The sequence below is a fragment of the Dromiciops gliroides genome, chromosome 5 (genome assembly GCF_019393635.1).
Source record: "Dromiciops gliroides isolate mDroGli1 chromosome 5, mDroGli1.pri, whole genome shotgun sequence".
In the NCBI taxonomy this organism is placed as follows: Eukaryota; Metazoa; Chordata; class Mammalia; order Microbiotheria; family Microbiotheriidae; genus Dromiciops; species Dromiciops gliroides.
Genome location: NC_057865.1, coordinates 243,412,931 through 243,434,759, shown reverse-complemented (window position 1 = coordinate 243,434,759; position 21,829 = coordinate 243,412,931). Strand labels below are relative to the sequence as shown.

Below are 21,829 nucleotides of genomic sequence, written 5' to 3'. Positions count from 1 at the left end.
GTATTTGTATTTTAAACTACTCAAGCTGCTCCAATCTGCTCTCTGGGACTTTATGGATATTTGGGAGTTCCTAAGAACTGACAAGATCTCATGTCCTTCAGGTGCAATGACCCTGCTTACTGAAATGCCCCATATTAAACCCAACAAGTATAGCTGAACTGTGTTAAGTTTTTGAAATATTAGGAAGCTGGGCTTGATGAAGTATGAATCAACTATCCCTAATTCAGAGAGAAATTCTATGTCTAACTTTGAATCAGAAGATGAAATGGGATTATAATAGTTATGGTGGGAACAATGCTTTTTCTCTTCTAAGGCACAGGAACTCTTAATCTCCAGTCCTCAAACTTTTACATTTTTATTTATCTATTTATTTATTCATTCATCTATTTATTTGTTTGGTTGGGTTTTTTTGCAGGCAATGGGGGTTAAGTGACTTGCCCAGGGTCACACAGATAGTAAGTGTCAAGTGTCTGAGGCTGGATTTGAACTCAGGTCCTCCTGAATCCAGGGCTGTTGCTTTATCCACTGTGCCACCTAGCCGCCCCAGCTCAAACTTTTAAAAATAAACATTTTGATAGCTATATTTCAATAAAACTGATTTTCTTTATAATCTTATCTATTTTATTAGAAGGGTTTAATTCTGAGAAGGGGGGTCACAGGGTTCACCAGACTTCCAAAAGTGTTTGTGATACAGATACAACAAAAGGCTAGCCAATTTTTTTCCCTTTCACATTTGAATCACTAATGTGATAGACTCAATTATGACAAATACTCCAATAAATAAATTATGCTTTGCTACTATTTCTCAAGGGATTTGATTTAATACTTTACTTTTTTTTTTTTTGTGGGGCAATGGGGGTTAAGTGACTTGCCCAGGGTCGCATAGCTAGTAAGTGTCAAGTGTCTGAGGCCGGATTTGAACTCAGGTACTCCTGAATCCAGGGCCAATGCTTTATCCACTGTGCCACCTAGCCGCCCCCTAATACTTTACTTTTAAAATACTATAATAGTCTTCTTAACCCATAGGTTTGTATGCCCCTTTATAGTTATCATCTTAATTTCTCACAATAATCCTCTTAAATAACTAGGGTAAGTATTATTTCCATTTTACAGATATGGAAACTGAGGCATGGAGCTGGTAAAGTGATTTAAGATCACAGCTAGTTAATGACTGGAGACTCTTAAATCCTATCCTTTATCCCCACTGTCTTGCCATATTTAGTAACTTGAATTAACTGCTAACATAATTCTTCTAATCAGAAGCCTTGGATAGGCAAATTAAGAACTATATATTCTATATATTCAATTCATAAACAAATTAATAAGCATTTATTAAACACTATTTACCAGGCATTCCAAAAACTTTCCTTCATGGAGCTTAAATTCTGATGGGGGGTGGGGCAGCTAGGTGGTGAAGTGGATAGAGCACCAGTCCTGGAGTCAGGAGAGTGCTGGACCTTTGAAAACCAATTGTTAAAAAAAAAAAAATTCTGATGAGGGAGACAATTTGGAAATCAGCAGATGCATGATAAAGTAAATCATGATAAAGTAAATCGGAATAGATAAAAGGTAGGTTTTGTGGGGGAAAGCAGGAGCAGCTGTGGGGACCTGGAATGGCCTTTTGGAGAAGGTGAGACATGAGACTTGAAGGAAGCTAGGGAGCGAATTTAGGAGTTGGAGGCTGGGAGGGAGAACAGTTAAGGCTTCAGTTGAACCCGTGTAAAAATGACAGAAATGTGTATGAGGGACCATTATTGGGACAGTATGTCTGGAAAGATTAAAAAGTACAAATAGGCTCCAGTAACAAAATTGAATTTATCAAGTAATGATATCAGTGTTAGGTTCCCCACGTGTAATGTCACAGAAAAGGTTTAAAAAATTGAAGTTACACCAAAGAAAGGATTCAAATATACTTCCCATAATGGAATCCAGTTTTGGCTGATAGCAGTTTATGGTGATTTTTTTTTTTGGGGGGGTGCATATGTATGTGTACACACACACATATACAAACATACATATATGCCTATATACATATGCACACATACATATACATGTATATGTTTGCTATATATTATATGTTTAATATTTCTATATGCATTTTTTTAAAAGTGAGGCAATTAGGGTAAAGTGACTTGCCCAGGTCACAGCTATTAAATGTCAAGTGTCTAAGGTCGGATTTGAACTCAGGTCCTCCTGAATCCAGGGCCAGTGCTTTATCCATCGTGCCACCTAGCTGCTCCAAGTCAATGGTAATTTTTTTTTTTTTTTTTAGTGAGGCAGTTGGGGTTAGGTGACTTGCCCAGGGTCACACAGTTAGTAAGTGTTAAGTGTCTGAGGCTGGATTTGAATTCAGGTACTCCTGACTCCAGGGCTCGTGCTCTATCCACTGTGCCACCTAGCAGCCCCATTAATGGTAATTTTAAAGAAAAATAGAGAAGTGAGTTTTAAGAAATAAATATCAGCAAACACTACATGGATAATTTCGTGTCACCAAAACTTAAACATATGTATTTAATAAATGTCATTAGTGGCCACTGATGGCATGAATGAGTAAGTAATACCTTTAAAATTTGTTTAGACTCCTGTTTTCATTTATGAAACCCATTGAACTGTGGCAATAAAACTGTGGTAGGTATAAACAAGCTTGTTTAGACAACATAAAAGTCACAAGAAATTGTAGCTATTTTGGAAGATTCAGCTTGAGCAAAACAGTCGTGGTTTCTAAAATATTTAGATTCTTACTCTTTTAATGCTTAGTTTACATTAATTTTTCCAATGGCTATCAAGACTGAAAGTTCTCATAAATAGGGACAAGAGTTGTTTTCATTATCTTTCTGCCTAGTTTGATCCTCAAAGTTGTTAGGAGACTAAAGTAAAATGACTTTATTTCAAGACTTCAGTGGATATGTGTCATTCCTCACTCTGATGTAAATTGAAACCTTCATCTTCTATCATCCTATATAATAATACTTGTCTATATTCATTCAAAAATCTTCAATATGGGATCTGCTGAGCAGGATGGAGGACCTCTTAGATTGTTAACATTATTCTGGTAGTAGGGCAGCACTTTATCACTCATGCTTAGTTTATCCCTTACTCTGGTTATGCAATTTCCCAATTGTTCATCTCCTGGAAGATATCTTTTTTTTTTTAAGTACATTTATTGTGTATAAGTCAATATTTGTAACAAATTACAGTCTAAGCTTTCCAGGTGGGTCCTCCAAAATTTTAATGCATCACAGACTTATGACATAAAATGATTGAAAACCATAAGAAATAGTCTGATGTTAAAAAGATAGGTTTTTATTTAAGAGAACACCTAGCTGTCCCCTCCCAGTGATTTTGAAGAATAGAATGGGTAATGTAAGTGGGAAGAGGATAAAGATGTGTCATACTAATCAAATGCTTTCAAATAAAAATAAGCATGGTCAGGTCTTTTATTTTCTCTTTCAATTGTGTGAAAATAATTCTATATAATCTGGTCATTTGCAAAGGCCTGCCTCTTCATATTTTCATCAAAGATATAGTTATTATAATTCTAACAGATTTTTTTTTGTCACTAAAAGATAGTGGCTTTATATATCAGTACTTGTATCTATCATTATTGGTAGTAATGCCATATACATGTATATATATGTATATAAATAATATTCCCACCCCCATTTCTTGGTATCTTCCTCAATTTCCATTTTTCAGAATCTGTCCCACAATGACCTTAAAATTGTGCCATATCCATCATGGATTAACTTTCTATATTTGGTAATTTCTTTTTCTCTTCTTAAGGACCATTTCCACTTTCCTATCACACCTGGGGCTGAGATGTTAGAGCACAAATATGATAGTCCTCTCTGTCACAGGTGAAGAAAAGAATTAATTATAGAAATGTTGGCAGCTTTATTCTGTATCTACTTTTAACTCTTCAGGTTAACCTTTAAATGGATAGTTTATCTAGCTTTATTTAATGTCATACTCAGTTTTCTACAATTTTAGTCTTCTACCATTTCTTGCTTATGAGGAAATATTTCTCCTCATTTTATGCCATTCTTCTCTGTTTTAAGATTTTTCATTCTTAATCACTGTATTCTCTCTGGGAAGGCGATTTGCCTGCTAGTTGTGGCATTTTCTAGGCTTCCTTGGCCTTCTCATTGTGTTGACTGATTTATATTAGCTAAACTTCCATAAGAAATGGTGGTAATTCATGTTTCCATATTTTCCTTGAGTCATTTACCATTTTGTTCATTATCAATTACTTATTTGAATAGACCTGGTTGGAAATGCAATTTTTGTGCTGTTTCTTGATGTAAACTTATTGTTTTAAAAATATTATTAGGATAATATTTATTAAAAATAGAAAAATTTGAAACAAAAATTAAATGTTAATTTTTTAAAATGTGAAGATTTTGATTTTGTTACAGTGGAAAGAACACTGGCTCATGAGTCAGAAGACCTGGGTTCAAATCCTGCCTCTGCATTTAGTTGGAGTAGGGGGGTGAGGAAGGGTAACAAAGCTGCACCTCCCAAAAAGAACCATTGAAACATTCTATGAGTCTGTTTCTCTGTCTATATCTCTGCTTTTGTTGATGTCTCTAATATTTAGGTTCAGAGTAAAAAAATTAAAAAAGAAACGGGAAATGGTGGATGCTAGGAACCTCAGATGTGGTTGGGGAGGGGTTAGCAGCGTCAAAATATTAGGATCCCTCAAGTAGGTAGCACCACAAAAACTTTTTTGCCAATGTTTCCATGAAGTAAACACAGAAACATAATTTAAAACCAATAGTTATACTAGTCATGGAGCTCCATTAGGGAGGAGTTCCAGAGAAAACTCTTACTGAATTTAAGAGCCCTATTCCTTTCTTCTATTAGCAAATTGACAAGGTGAGAGCAGCTGTAGTCGAAGGCCTACTTCCTATTGCATAGTATTTCAACAGACACCTCAGAATCTCTTACCAATAACATTTCCTTGATTTATTCCTTTTTGGGGAGGCTATACTATACATCTTAACTCATACTGTTCCCCCAAATATAAGAATTTTGCTTAGAATAAGTCAATGTGTTTTACATTTTTATATAGTGGCTGTGGTCCAAATGAAATAATCTGCTAAAGTCATTAAGGAGTTGAAGACTCTTATGCACTGTTCCTCATTGTTTCTTTTACAAGTGAGTTTTAGGACCAAACAAAGAGGGGAACAAAAAATTCAAGCATTAATTTTATTGGAATACACAAACCTTAACTCATGCCCTAGTTGTTTAACAATTTTGACAAATACTCTATTGTCTCCTGCCTACCCCAAACAGCCCCTTGCCTCTTTTTCACAATGAATAGTTGGCAATTAGTCAGCTATTCACTTCATCCTTGGTTTGGAAAGCCCCCTTGGAGATGACCCCCAGGGATTAGTAAGAATATGTTGTCTTTAAATGGTTGGAACCCTTTTTTTTTTTGGACCTGAAAATGTCTATTAGAAACAGTATTAGAATTGCAGTGTGGTGGGAAATACACACACACACACACACACACACACTTACATATATATATATATATATATAAAATAAAACATGTACAATATCAAATGTATAGTATATTTTCCATACTTCTTATAGTATATAAATACTACATTTTCCATACTTCAATTCCAATACTGTGTATTGTGTGTATGTATATGTGTGTGTGTGTGTGTGTATATACACTCATTTACATTTCAATTTGAGGTGATTTCACTGCCATAGATACATACACTGTAAATGAAGCACAGAACTATTAATAGGCTCTAACCCCACATAGTCATTAATGAATCTCAATCTATGTGACTATAACATCTTTGTGTCTATTTAAGAACACACGTTTTGTAATTGCAACCATTAGATACTTAGAATTAGAGGCTAATTTTTCATTAATTTAGGGGCAACATGGCACAGTGGATAAAGAATTGGCTTTCAATTCTTGGCCTCTGCAACATTTTGTCTGTGTGACCCTGGGCAAGTCACTTTGCTCCCTTAGAGTTCTTGGCAATTCTTTTCTTTTCGTTTTTTTTTTTTTTTTGGTGGGGCAATGAGGGTTAAGTGATTTGCCCAGGGTGACACAGCTAGTAAGTCTGAGGTCAGATTTGGACTCAGGTTCTCCTGAATCCAGGGCTGGTGCTTTATCTATCCACTGTGTACTGATGCCCCATGGCAATTCTTTAAGATTCAGGAACTCAACATAATGACTAACCATGTCCCCAGAGGACTAACGATAAAACATGCTATCCACTTCCTGACAGAGGTGAAGGGTTGAGTAATCTTCATGGTGTTTTTTTCATGAATGATATCTACATTTTTTTTTTTTTTGGTCATGGCAAATGCAGAAATTTTTTTTGCTTGACTGGATATGTTTGTATTGGGGGGTGTTTATTTCACTGAATTGTGGAGGGAGTGAGCGGTTAGGAGGAAGGGAGGGAGAGTAGACAGATTTTTGTTGTTGAAAAAAAATTAGATATAATTTTTTATTATATTACAGATTAAGTTCTGCCCTTTGTTGATTTGTTCACTGAGGAAGATTCCTTGTCTAGGAGTTGCCTAGAACACATTAGGTCATGATCAGTGTGAACAATGAATCCCCTGGACATGGTAGCATGTATAAGAATTTGCACAACATAAAGTTAAAATTATTTGTAAGCTATGGTAATTTGTTCCAGCATAAAAGAAATACACAGTGTAAATTCCAATAATGCAACCATTTCAGGGGATTCTTGAGCCCAGTAATTAGGACCTAGCTATATAGATCTGATCCCAAGTATCAACTTATTCTAACTTGACATTTCCCCTCTCACCTCCAGGTATGTGGCTGTGTGATCCTGGGAGTATCAATATATGCACGTGTTAGCAAATATGGTCAAGAGGTAAGCTAAAACTCCTCCCCACCTCCCCATAGCTATTCCATTCTTTTTTTGTAGAAGTGACTGAGAAAAATATTTTGAGTGAACAAATAAGTAAGATCCCCTCTAGGAAGTCTTTATTAAGTACATTCTATGTATAGAGGGGTCTGGTGACCTTCCAGTTCCATAGAAAGATGTGGTTAGTACTTAACCAATCATAAATTTAGTCCATCAGGTGAAAGTTGAGCTCATGATTTCTGAATAAGTTATGTTCCTCAATTAGATGAGACAGTTCCTATTCATTGCTCTCTTCTTAATACTTAATACTCATTATCTCCAATCATCTCAGGAAGGAAAGCCCAGAATTAGATACAATACTCTGTAGTGAGGTAATGAACATCACATGAGAATTACCTAATTCTAGCCCTGGAAGGGACATGAGATTCTCTGGGGAAACCCATCATTTTTTAGAAGATAAGAACCTTGAGGTCCAGGGTGGAGGAGAGGCATGTGAAAAATGCCATCTCTCTTTCTCTCTATTTTTTTTTGCTAGCCAATTCATGGATTCACTGTCACCAAATCTTGACCTTATATTCAAGTTGAGTGTATAACTGGCCTAAAATATGACTAAATCACTATCATATGAACCAAAAATCATTAGCTATAGTGAAATTGTTTTCAAAGCTTTCCTATATAATCAATAAATTTTTTTGTATTCAATATCTGGTAATAAGGATGATGATAATAATACATAGTAATTAGCATGGTAAATAGCATTTATGTTAAGGTTTACAAAGCACTTTATAAATATCTCATTTTGTCCTCACAACAACCTTTGCAGACAGTTCCTATTTTCTTTCTTTCTTTTTTTTTTTAGTGAGGCAATTGGGGTTAAGTGACTTGCCCAGGGTCACACAACTAGTAAATGCTATTTTCTTTTTATGAATGATGAAATGAGGCATACAGAGATTCAGCAACTTGCCCAGAATTGACGACAGATAGGAACTTTGTTCTTCTTGACCCCAGGTCTGACTCTCATCCACTGTGCCACCTAGCTGCCTTTTTGTGGGGGCTTGGGGGACAAGCTTAGCAAATTATTAATCATTGGAGCAACTTGAGGAAAGAGCTATCTTTTTGACTAACTTGTCTTTTGTCTTCAGCTCATCAGCGAAAACGCGAATGGAATCAATGTATATCCAGCTATGAATCTCTTGATAGCTGTGGGTACCATTATCATGATCCTTGGTTTTCTGGGATGCTGTGGTGCGATGAAGGAAAGTCGTTGCATGCTGCTCTTGGTAGGTTTCAAGACCCCAGTCTCTGCTCTGAATTTTGGGAAGTTTGATGCTTATCTTTCCTTGGCATGATCAATGCAGTCCTTATATGTTTGCATTTAAGGATGGAATGTGAAAGTTGAATTATCTGAGGACATCTTTCACATGGAGAGGATTAGAATGGAGTACTAGGTTCCAGGTCTCAGCTAGGTCGTGTAGAGGATAGAATGAATACTGGACCTGAAATCAGGAACATCTTAAATTTGGCAACTTGTCGGACCCCAGGGGTCTCTCTGTTTAGGATATCTCTTTACTTTAGGATCTGGTTTCTAGGTGCAGTTTCTGCTTCCTGTCATCTCAGAATATTAATGGATATTAATGGTTAATGTCTCCTTAGGCTTCTGTTGATATTGTTCATTGATAAGAACTCATGTCTTAGTTTCTTTGTTAATCCTTTTAGTTAGGTTATTGGTTTTTTGTTTGTTTTTTTTTTTTTTTAAGTGAGGCAGTTGGGGTTAAGTGACTTGCCCAGGGTCACACAGATAGTAAGTGTTAAGTGTCTGAGGCCTGATTTGAACTCAGGTACTCCTGACTCCAGGGCTGGTGCTCTATCCACTGCACCACCTAGCCGCCTCTAGTTAGGTTATTGTTAACCCTTTTAGGTACTATTGATAACTCAAGTCTTAGGTTATCTGTTATACTTTCAACCTTCTCTTTTGAGCTATTCCTAGAACTGGTCAGGAAACCTACTGATATATTTTGGTTTTAATCAATCAACAGACTTTTATTAAACTCTTATGATGGGTCAATACTGTTCTGTGACAATGCCTTATGTGACAATGTATTATGGAGCAGTGAAATGGAAAAAAAAAAACCAACCCCCCCCCCGCCCCCCCAAATTATTAGGGGAAGTAGAAGGAAGGGAAAAGTAACAGGTTGGGTAATAATAATATCATTTGTTGATGAATTATGTCTTAAGTTACTCATGAAGTGATTATTATCAGGTTAGAATTACTTTGGGTTGGGGCAGCTAGGTGGAGCAGTGGATAAAGCACTGGCCCTGGATTCAGGAGTACCTGAGTTCAAATTTGGCCTCAGACACTTGACACTTACTAGGTGTGTGACCCTGGGCAAGTCACTTAACCCCCATTGCCCCCCCCCCCCCAAAAAAAAAGAATTACTTTGGGTTATTATTGGATGAAATGGAACTATTGTTTGCTGTCTCTTTCCTCTCCAGTTTTTCATTGGATTACTTCTGATCCTGCTTCTTCAGATTGCTGCAGGTGTGGTAGGCTTTGTCTTCAGATCCAAGGTGAGTATGAAGAACGTGAATGATGTTACCCTAGGCAAAACCTGTGGTGTTAATCACTGCTGTGGCTCACTTTTTATATTTTATTTTGTTGTACAGGTTGAAAAAACACTTAAAAGTGTTTTTGAGAGTGAAGTGAAAATTTTGAATGAGTCTAATCCTGAATCCGAAAACTTTAGGAAGAATTTGGACAAAATGCAACAAAAGGTAATTGGAGAACGGGAGTGAGGCATGAGTTCTCAGCTTTTCAATTTCCATCTTGTGTGTTGCTTCTAGAAGAGGATCAGAATGTCCATTTTACAGATAGTCTATGATTAGAATGAGCTCCTTGAGCACAGGGTTTTGTCTTTTTCCTGTCTTAGTATCCCACAGTGCCTGGGAACTTTAAAAAATGCTAATTTACTCTGAAAGATAAAGATGAGCCATTCTAATCCATGACTTCTTTGGATGGAACTCAATGAGGGTGGGACTATTTAATTTTTTTTTATCTATCCTTTGTGTATAGTACCTTGGATATAGTAGGATATTAAATATGATAAAGAGTAGGACCTGAGTTCAAATTTGGCCTCACACACTTACTAGCTGTGTCCCCCTGGGCAAGTCATTTACCCTTGATTGTGCTGGCCCCCCCCCCCCAAAAAAGGGAAAAATGTCATTCTGAGAATGGGTCTGGAGGCTTCACCAGGCTTCTTGGCCAATGGTGGCCATGACACAAAAAAGGTTAAGAACCTCTCCTTCAAAAGAAGGTAATTGTAAAAATATACTTTCATTTTTTATTTAAACTTTAAGTGGGTCAGCTATGTGTTAATAAAATATTTTAATTTTTTGATCAGGACCTATGATTTTATCAGGGTGGAGAGCTCTATTGTGAGAATATTTTTTGGAACTGCTAGGTGGTACCAAAGCATGTAGAACACTGGGCTTTGAGTCAGGAAGCCCTGAATTCAAGTCCAGATTGAGATTCTTATTTTAGGACTTACTCAAAGGCATGGAGAAAGAAATTAAAGAATAAGCAAACTAGTTAATCTATTTTCTATGTAAATATTGAAGGAACCAATGAGGAATGATCCTACTTACTTTCTGCTGGGATAGAGTGGGATTACTTATGAGATACGCCATATAAGAAAGAAACTTCTAGTTATAGAAATAAGCTTTCATCTCTGCTTCTTTACCTCACAGTTTAAATGCTGTGGCTTGATCCATGGAGCTGCTGATTGGGGAAATAACTTTGACAAGTATTCTGCGTCTTGTGAATGTACAAATGAAGGAAAATCGATTTGCGTACAGTATAAGGGGAAAACTGTTTACAAAGAGGTAAGAATCACTTGAATTTGGCATGTTGAGTAATTCTTTTGTTCTCCTTTTTATGTGAAAACATCACAAAGAAAATTTTAAAAGAAACAGTTTAAACAATAGTGCAAAAAATTCAAGAGAATTTTCTACATTAAAGAATCTTTTTGGAAAGATCAAGAACATGAAGTTGGACATCAAAAATAATAATAAGTAACATAGCCACTTTCTTCCATGAGCTTGGCTTCATTTCTAGCCAACTCTGAACAATCCTAGAGATGTTGTCTGCAGTAGGAAGGAGAAAAATTTAAAATAAACTAGAAAAAAATCTATTACAATTCAAGTTTGCTTCAAGGTTTTTGCCACATAATTTAAAACAAAAGAAATTTATCCTTTGAAAACTTCAAAACTTATTTCAAAGAAATAAACTATTGATTCTTACCAAAAAATTGGGAAAGGCTTTTCATACATATGCAAAATTTGAATTTTAGTATATTCATTTGGCACTTTAGAGTATTGGCATAGTTAACTAGAAAAGTAGGAAGCTTATGAGGAAATGATTGAATTCAAGCACTTTCTTGATTTAGCCCAAAGGTGGGTTTATGGGATCTTTTCAATAGAAAGCATAGATTATACATAATTGATAACTGATGTTAATAAGATTATATTCTACCATGCCAGAAAGTTACATTTAGCTCTGGCATCTTTCCCAGTACTGGCAACCATAATGGAGAATTGAAAAACAATAACCAAGGGAAAAAAAACCCATAAAAAATAAAAATATTCAACCTTTTTTATCCTCTCTTATCAAGACATTAGAAGGTCTATTCTGCTGCCTTCAACTACAGTAGCTCACAGAGGAGCATTGATCCTCTGAACTTTAGTATCATGGGACCAGTTTTCTGTACCCACCCATTTTTGTGGGAAAATAGTTCCAAAGAAAGGCTAAGCTATGCAAGTAAATATAGAATTATTTAATAATTTCTAGCTAGCCTTTTGGGAAAGCAAAATATGTACTTTTCATGATTATATTTTTCTCCTGTTAACAATTTATACCTAAGACTTTCCTTTAAGATTTTTGAAAACCTCCATAATGATCAACAATCATTTAAAACAAGAAACACCCTATAAGTTCACACATAATTCAGTTGGACATAGGCTCACTGATATATCACTTTCCCAAAAGGCAGGTCATAAATTCACAAAATATTTCCATCTGCCTAGTGTCATTTGTGAGAAGTCCAGAAAACTACAAATCCTGGAATGATCATAATTCATGTTTTGTTTTGTTTTTGTTTTTTAAGTTTTGCAAAGATAACCCAGATGTCTAGGAAATAAAAATATGATTCTTGTTTGATATGTTCATTAGTTTCCTCTGAGTTATAACCCTTTTCTAAATTGTGGATTCCAAGTGAGTGGGAAAACAAGTTATGTGAAAGGATGAAAATTATCTAATGCAATCTTGTAGAGACTTTTAGAACAAATGGAATAGTACTAAGTTTTGAAAAATCAATTGTTTACACCTTTAGAATTATTACCACACTAATCCTTGTGTCAAAAATACTTGTCTGCTTGGTGGGGTTGCCATATTTCACTTGGCTCAAGCCCCCAGCTGGAGAAAATCTCCACTGGACAACCCAAAAAGCTGATTCCAACTTCCCTTACTTGCAAGTATTCTGTCTATCCACCATATCAGAATTGCAATTTATTAAGAGAAGGAGAAAAAACATGTAACAGAAGAGTTAAGGATTTTTTTTTATACCCCACAAATAAGGTATGAAGGAGTATAAATGAAGTGTTAGATTTTCCTACAACTGTTTTAGTCTAAACACATCTTTCCATTGGCTCAGGAGGGAATATGATTGACTGGGCAAACAAATTAGCTGCCCTTCTGAAGACTTTGAATAGCTAAGCCCTAGAGACTGGGAGGCATTCAAGATTTTGGAAATACTATGGTAGAAGAGATTCTTTTAAGTGGGCAAGAAAGATTTTTCTTCTCTCCCCACATTAATTTGCTATGGTGTCTAGCAATAACTTGACCCAGAAACTCCATTCAGCAATTTGAGAGTGTCTTGGTTCACAAGAATTCAAGTAACTTCAGGAACTGGAGACACATTTTGGACAGATGTAGATAAAGGCAGTTAAAGCAGCCTAGACGAATGGCAGTATTCTTGGCAGCATAGAAGAGAGCCAGTTATCAACTTGTGTGCTGTCCCTGACAATCAAGAGTTGAACTGTGAAAAATATAACCTAGAAACATAACTAAGATGATTCACCTTAAGGTGGCTGTGTAAACGTTTTTCCAAGTGAGAAAGGATTTCCAGGCTCTTCAGTAACAAGTTATGAGATGCCGTTAACACATTTGTGGCTTTCTACCATTTTGTTTGCGCCAACTCTTCTCGTGAATAATCTCTTTATTTGTGGGGAAAATGCATCCTGGGGTTATGGAGAAAATATTTTGCAAATATTGCTTACACTATGCCATCTTAGAAGTTAACTTCCCAAAGAAATAATTGTGACTACTGTCTATTAATGGGAAATCCACTGGTGGATAATTATTAGATATAGCATTAGGAATGGGTGTCGGGTATACTTTTCCTTGATCCTTAAGGCAGTAAGTAGCTCCCTTATAGGGACTAAATTCATAAATGTAAGCACAATTTCTGCAATAGTTAAGTCCCAACAACCTCACATCTGACAGTATATCTTAATTTTCCAGAAAAAAGTAATCCCAAAACATGACGTTAATTCCCCTGGGCAAAGTCTGCCGATTCGCCTTTGGCACTCATCTTCTTGCCTGAGCAAAAGGAAAGACAATAGTGCTTCCCTCAATTTCAATAGTTTTTGAAATTTAGCCCAATCTTTCAGTCTTTTCTACATTAGGAAGACAGTGTTACACAGAGGGACTACTGGACTCAGAAGAAACTTCACCCCCTATTAACTATGCAATCTTTTCTGTGTTCTCACCTCTGAACCTAATTTTTAAATCTGCAAAATGGGTATTGTTATCTCACAGGCTTATAGAATTACCTACTTATAGCTGGAAGGCATTTAGCCTAACTCATGAATGAAGAAATTCAGGCCCACAGAGTTTGTGACTTGTTCAAAGATACATAGCTAATAAATGACTAAATGAGAATTTAAGTCTACAACAAATCCAAGAGGTCTTTCCATTACACTATGTTTCTTTCCTAATGTAGGAAATATTATATATTTTTTCTTTTTTTTTTTTAGTGAGGCAATTGGGGTTAAGTGACTTGCCCAGGGTCACACAGCTAGTAAGTGTTAAGTGTCTGAGATCAGATTTGAACTCAGGTGCTCCTGACTCCAGGGCCGGTGCTCTATCCACTTTGCCACCTAGCTGCCCCAATATTATGTAGTTTTTAAATTTTTTGTTTTGTTTTGGTGGGGCAATGAGGGTTAAGTGACTTGCCCAGGGTCACACAGCTAGTGTGCTGGATTTTAACTCAGGTCCTCCTGAATGCAGGGAGGGTACTTTATCTACTGCATCACCTAGCTGCCTCCTGCTGCTCTGCTAATACTCTTTTAAGCCTTACTGTGTGTCTGACACTGTGCCAGGTAAGGGGGATACAAAGACAAAAGAAGGTCCCTGCCCTCAGGGAGCACCCAATCTAATAGAGGAAACAACATATAAACTACTATATATAGACAAGGCATGGACAGGGTAGACTGGAGCTATTAGTACAGTTCTTTCCTTTATAATAATTCAGTTTTTCATTGCCCCGGTGGGTTTCTATAGAGTAAGCTCAGTTTAGTCTTAAAATTAAGCAAATGCTTAAGTACGTCATGTTGAAGACAGTGGATAGGCACAAAGATGGAACATTCAATAGTCCTTGGCTCTGATGAGCTTCAATTCTGCTCTATTACATTATTTTAATTTTCCAGTGCATCTCTAATCCAATCAGTGGAGGTTTTCTTCCCAGGAATTTGGGTTGCAACCCATGCATGATTATCTAATGTGGTTCTCTTGTACTAACAAATTAACATAATAAGTAAACCCTTTGTAATATTTACCTTTTTTCTTACAGTCATGTGGTGAACGTATAATAAGTTATTTAAAGAAACATTTGGTAATTATTGGAGGAATTGCATTTGGAGTGGCAGTGGTTGAGGTGAGTAGCATTTACTTTCTTATAAATGTATCTTGCAGATTTGATCAGTGGGGGGCATGGGGAAGGCTACTTTTTGTGATTTCAACATCAAAATCAAGGAATTCACTTAGATTATTCCTTTGTTCTTAAATCTCAATTGTCCTTTCCAACTGGAAACAATGAAGAGTTGATCCAACTTTTTTACATTGAAAGAAAAACATTACAATTTTATCTCCCTGATTTTGTAATAAAGTTGAAATTGAACCTGTACAAGGCTTCCTTCCCACCCCCAGGATTTTATTTCAGTCTAGACAAACGAGTCTTAGAAATTAAGTAGAGTAAGGAGCATGAGTTCATTTCAGTGACCTTCTGAATATACCTTATGGATCAACTAAGGTTAATTAATGCCTCATTCATTTACTAATGTTATATATAAAAAGATCCATACCTTGCTGGGGCTAGAGATTAGACCTGCTACTTCATTAGCACAGAGAACTCTCAAAGAGAGGAAACTTCCTTTACCAATACAGGTTAGCACCTTTTCTATGTCACTGAGAGTTTATGTGACTTGCCTAAGATTACAGACCTACAATGTGTTAATGTTACAGGTGAAATGTGTGCTTAGCTCTTCATGTCTTTTAAAAATAACACTCTATCCCCTGCATCTATGCCTTTCTGAATGGGATTTTATTTTTTAAATTATTTTTATTTATTTGTGGATTGCATACCCTTGATGGATACTTTTTCATGTCTAAGAGAATAAAAGATGATGACTCATTTAGAGATGCGTAATAACTCCAAACCTTGGAAAACCTAGAGGTTCACCGGCATAAGTTCATTCATATATTCCTGACAAAGTAGATTCCCTTCCTCCTTTCTATCCTGCCCCCATTTCCCATAACAAATTGGGGTCAAAGGAACCCAAATAAATTCCCTGTTGGTTGAATTTTAAGAGCTAGAGCCAACTCTAATACTAAGTAGCTCTGTGACCTTTTAACTTCTCTAAATCTCAGTCCTCATCTGTAAAATAAAGAGTTGGATTAGATTATTTCTGGTATTCCTAACATGTGAATGAAATATCACCTTAACTTGCCCTTGTTTCTGAATTATGAGCATGTGTTCTTTTTTAAAAAAACTTGTGATTTCATCTGTGATGGGGAACATCTAGTATTAAAAAAAAATAAATTCTTTACTGGGATAGATCAGTAACTACTGTATAATTTGTAGTCTTCAAGATTTTCCTAGGTCATTAGATCAGCAAGTCTCTTGCCATCATATTGCTAATATTTGTGAGAAACAGCACATACGCCCAGGTCTTCCTAACTCTACCATCAGCCACTAGCCAGTGAGTCTTCATTGTCTCTTTCTCTGCTAATGTGGAAATAAGTTAACAGTTACAAAAAATGAAGGGACAGATAGAAGGTCTGGAATCAGGGCTCTTAGTTTTGCTTTTGGCAAGTGACAAAAACAAAGAAATCTCTGCCTCAGAGACTTCACTCTTTCTACTACAACAATCCTTAAATCAAAGGGACAGCAATAAGGAATAAGACACGAGAGCTATGAGCACATGGAATATTTTATTAGTTGCTCCAAGGACAGCTGCTGTATAGGGAAATATCTTTTAAAACACAGATCAGGTTATTCAAGTGGGGTGGAGAGGGAGAGGGCACTTTATAGCAGCTCCACAATGGAAATGAGGTGTGACCATGTTTTGAGACATGCCACATAAATAAAGTGGGAGGTTAGGTCTTTCTGGTAGTCACTGAAATGGTTGTAAGTAGAGTAAAAAAATGACCCATATTAAAAAAAAACACAACCCTATATTTTGCTCAATTCATTAAACTTAATCTTTTTTCAGCTATTAATGAAGGTGGCTTTATTTTGTGTTCCCTCAGGTGTTTCTTCTGGCTTTAGTTGACTCCCTGTTTTAGGGGAAGCCTTGGAAAAAGTTTCTGCCATCCTCCCCGTGAAAATTTTGGCTCATAAAATGAGCATTAGTCTTTCACATCCTTGCTAAGGCTGCCTTCCTATTGCTTAGCCCATCCTTAGCTTTTTTTTTTAACCATTCCCAAAATCACTCAGGGAAATATAAACCTCATTTAGAGTACTTAGTTAGTACTTAGGTTAGGGACATCTATTCTTCATTTTACAAATGAAGAAACTGAGGCCCAGATAGGTGTCCCACAGCTGCTTAGTAAAAAAGATTTGAACTGTGATCATCTCATTTAAGGTCCAATCTTACATGTTCTTCAAAGAATCCCACCAATTCAAAGGGAATTTAAAAAGACAAGTAATATTTTTGTTTGTTTAGATTAGATGGCATTTAGATCTTAACACAATAAAAAGTTTTCATTAACTATTGTGTTTATTAACTATTGTATGGACCCCTTTAGTAGTATGGTAAAGCTTATGGATCCCTTTCCATAAGAATGCTTCAAATATATATTTAAAAAATTATAGGATTATAAAGGAAACCAATTGTTAAAATAGGTATATAGATAGATATAGATATAGATATATATGAGTGTATGCATATGTCTGTATGTAAAACATGCATACACAAGCATTTTATTTATTTATTTTAAAAATATCTTTTTCCTTTAATGATCTGAGGTACTATGAGACATACATACATACATACATAAATACACCACTCACCCAGTACTGTGTGGAAATGAGTTACCTTTGCCGGCAGGGCTAACTACTATCAAATGTAGGATAGAAGAAGACTGTTGGTCCACCCCCTGGACACAGCAGAGACACTCCCCCTCCCGCAACCTTCTGCCTATCACCATGGAAACAAACCCAGCAAAGGGAATCTTTACTTCTAGCCCTCCAGCCTGGGCCCCAAGGAAGGCAGATGGAACTACCAGTTTTGAGCACTGATGCATTTTAAAACCAAGTTCATAGACCTCCAGTTAAAAGTCCCTATTTTAGACTCAGACTTGCTCCTAAAAGATGTACCCTAGAAGTTACTAAGACTTGTATTGAATTCCTATAGCCTTGGGGCACCTAGGTGGCACAGTGGATAAAGCACCAGCCTTGGATTCAGGAGGACCCAAGTTCAAAGTCAGTCTCAAGACACTTAACACTTACTAGTTGTGTGACCCTGGGCAAGTCACTTAAGCCTCATTGCCTCTCAAAATAAAGAATTCCTACACCTACTGGCTGTGTGGCAAATAGCTAAATTACAGACTAGCTTCCCATCTGCATTTGTGGAGAGAATTTCAAAGCCTTCATTATCATCATAAAGTTGAAGCTAGAAGAGATCTGAGAAATTATCTTTGTTCAACTCTCTCACTATACATGAGTAGCTGGAGAAATTAAGCAACTTGTCTAAAGTAACTTTAGTTAGTAACTAACTAGATTTGACATCAAATGTAGCAGTGTTTACACCATGATAAAGTTACAGATCCTCAAAGTAAAAACAAAACAACAAACCAAAACCAAAAAGAACCAAACTCCTATTGGCCCTTCATTTGTTTTGATGTCTCTGTTGGGGTCAGAGACCATGTTGAAGACCCATTTCCTGAATCTGCCCACTTGAGTTGATATTTAAGATCAATTAAAATGCTATATTTTCTTTTTTTAAAACTTAAAATGAATATTCCCCCAATTACATGTTAAAACTCTTTTAACTTTTTTAAAGTTTTGAGTTCCAAATTATGTATTTTTTTTGATGATGCAATTGGGGTTAAGCGACTTGCCCAGGGTCACACAGCTAGTAAATGTTAAGTGTCTGAGGCTGGATTTGAACTCAGGTCCTCCTAACTCCAGGGCCAGTGCTCTATGCACTGTGCCACCTAGCTGCCCCTTAAAATGCTATATTTTCAAAGGAAGTCTCCCTTCCAAAGAAATCTTCAGAGCCCTTGTCAGAATCTGAACTAAAAAGTAATTATTAGATCTCCTCATTTGATTGCTGAAGCCTACAATCATGGCAGTTTGGGTAAAAAGTGAGCCTCCAAACCCAGAAGACCCCAGAGTACATTTTCCCTTTGACACGCAATGATTATATCAGCCAGAGCAAGTCACTTAGCCACTTAATTCTAGGTCACTCTCAAATATCCTGTATTGCTAAGATGATGACCTTCATTGACAAAGGGAGTTTCTCTACCCAGGAAGTATACCAGTGAAATCACAGATCCAGTCTCTAACCTATGAGTGTTCAACTTGTTCTGACAAAGAGTCATTGACCCTGTGAGTCAACATATCCTAGAGAAAGACATTTTTGGTAATTTATCATGAAACTTTAGATATGCCATGATATGAATGGCCTCTCTTAATTGTTTGCTCATTCCCAAAACGATGTTTTTCTGCTGACATCATAATAAGAGTTGTCTTTTGAACTAATGAATGTTGGCTTTTGTTTCACAAATGGAGCAATGGGTTTCTGTCATCTTGTCATTACCCATCAAGTTGCTTATTTCCATTATTTCTTTTTGTTTGTTTGGTTTTGTTTGGTTTTTGGTACCATTATTTCTTTATGTATTTTCTTCTTCCCCTTCCTCCTCCTTGCTCCCCAAAGGCAAAATGACAAATTTATAGAACCTTTTTTTCTAAAATTCAGACAAAAACTCAAATTTGACAGTATAGTGATTTTTTTTTTAAAGGAACAAAAACCCACACCCCTAATCATTTCTGATCCCTGTTACTTAGAATCCAAGTTTCCTTCAGTCTGTTCACCACTTTCTACATGAAGATTTTTCTGATTCCTTCCAGATGCAAGTTGCTTCCCTCTCCCCATAAAATTGCCCTTTATTTGGTATATATTTCACATGTGCTTGTACATTCACATGTGGTTTTATCCAATAGAATGTAAACTCCTTGAGGGACTAGATGGTTTCATATTTTGGTTTTGTATCCTAATATTAAGAAAGGCAAAAACCCTCCAAACACACAGTCCTTGATTGATCTCAAGGAACAAGCATCCTAATGGGAGAGACATTTGAGTAAATGGGTATAGACAAGATGCATACAGATTGGAATGAAGGAAATTTTAGAAGGAAAGGACAAAGTTTTTGGGAGCACTGGCTAGATAAGGTCTGCTGAAAAGGGCAGTGTTTGAGTTGTATGAAACCCAGAGATGTCCAGAGGAAGAGTTGAGAATGGATTACAGATGGTCAGAGCACAGAGATGGGTTATAGCTAGAATGTTATATGTGAGGTATATAGCAAATGGTCTTGATCAGTGGATCCAGAAGATCACAAGGGGCATAAAATGTGAGAAGACTGGAAAGATTAGGGAGGAGCCATTTTATGAACAACCACAGAGTAGTGTGTTTGATCCTGGAGGCATATTAGGGGGAGCACTGGAGTTTATCGAGCAGGGGGTGGGAGGTGATATGATCAGACCTGCATTTTTGAAAAATTACTTTGGTAACTGTGTGGAAGATGGATTGGTGTGAGCAGAAACTTGAGACAGAATAATTAGCACATTATTGGAACAGTCCAGGCAAGAGGTGATGAGGGAAGGAATGAGCCTTAGTTACAATTTTACTATATGCCAAGCATTGTGCTAAGTACTTCACAACATCCTTGCAAGGTTCTGCTATTATCTCCATTTAAAGTTGAGGAAACTGAGCCAAGTAGAGATTTAAGTAATTTATCCAGGGGGTAGTAAATGTCCAAGGCTGAATTAAACTCAGGTCTTTCTGACTCCAGACTCAATTCTCTATCCATTGAACTGCCTAGCTGCCTATAATTGTGGGGGCTATATGAGGGAAGTGCACAATCATGTTGTAAAAGTAGAAATTATGAGATTTGGCAATAGGTTAGATATGTAGGATGAGTGAGAGGAAGAAGGCAAGGAAGTCAAGTCAAGGAAGATGATAAGTTTATAAACCTGGGATACTGAGGGTATGACAATGCCCTAAACAGAAATCGAGAAGTTTGGAAGAGTGGAGAATTCAGATGGAAAGATGAGTCCTGGTTTGGATGTTGATTTTGAGATGCCTATGAAACATTTAATTTGAAGATGTAGAACATGCATGTAGCTCAGTTGATTGACTGGGTCACTGAGAGCTTAAATTACTTGTCTGTGGTCACATAGCTAGTATGTGCCAGGGAAGATTCAAAAGCCAGTTTTCTGGATTCTGAGTCTCTTTTTCCACTACACCATATTGTTTCCTCATTACTGAAGCTTATTGTGCAAAAGAGGCTACCTCTTGCTTTTGGTCCTGCTTAGTAATGCTTGGAATCTTATGTTGTAGATCTTGATTTAGATAGATTGCCTGAACCTAGGGTCCCTTAGTTCTTTGTGGCAACTTTTGTGATCCTCTAAGTCTTTGAATTGGGAATGATAGAGGTCTGGAGAAGGTGCTGAGTGGACTTCCTTGAGGAAGGTATTGATCTGATATCAGTATCTGAGGTAGTAGATGCTGTGACCCTGAGGCAATGAACTTGGAAAACTTAATTTGGAATCACTGGCCCCTGGTCTGCCATGTACCTGTAACATGTGTTACTCTGGGCAATGCACTTACTCTCTCTTAGCCTCAGTTTTTTCATCTGAGTTGGACTAGATGACTTCTGAAGTCTTTTCCAGTTCTGAATCTAGGATTACTAGGGAAGCCACCTTCCATTCTGGAAATAAAAGCAGTCCAAGGTGGGAGACCAGGTAGTGACATAATAGTGGTTGCCAGTCCTATAGGAATCATAATGGAATTCACAATTGACTGATTGAACATCTGTTCTAAAGAGAAAAAAATCAATCTGTGTTAACAATCCTAGTTTATTCCATCTAAGTATCAGGTGCCAATGGTCCAAATGGTTTGAGTGAGATCAGTCCTGAATGTGTCCAAAACAGCCATTTTTTAAAAAGTATTTGAAAGAATGACATTTAGAACAGGGATTAGATGTTCTTTTGAATCCTTGGGGATTCAAGGGGGTTTCAACTAGGAATAATAGAGAGAACCCGCAAAGAAGTAAATTTAGAAAAACTCAATAATTGGATACCTTTAGAAATGGAATGGACTGTCATAGGAAATGGTGGGTTCCT

At 36.6% G+C, this 21,829-nt stretch overlaps 1 protein-coding gene across 1 annotated transcript in view; it reads left to right on the top strand.

Moving 5' to 3' along the window:
- TSPAN8 (tetraspanin 8) overlaps positions 1-21,829 on the top strand; it is a 31,441-nt gene that overhangs the window by 8,940 nt on the left and 672 nt on the right. The window contains exons 2-7 of the mRNA XM_043968534.1: positions 6,813-6,875; positions 8,012-8,149; positions 9,363-9,437; positions 9,534-9,641; positions 10,614-10,748; positions 14,774-14,857. Of these exons, the coding sequence (XP_043824469.1) occupies positions 6,813-6,875; positions 8,012-8,149; positions 9,363-9,437; positions 9,534-9,641; positions 10,614-10,748; positions 14,774-14,857 (603 nt within the window). The remainder of the gene's footprint in view (positions 1-6,812; positions 6,876-8,011; positions 8,150-9,362; positions 9,438-9,533; positions 9,642-10,613; positions 10,749-14,773; positions 14,858-21,829) is intronic.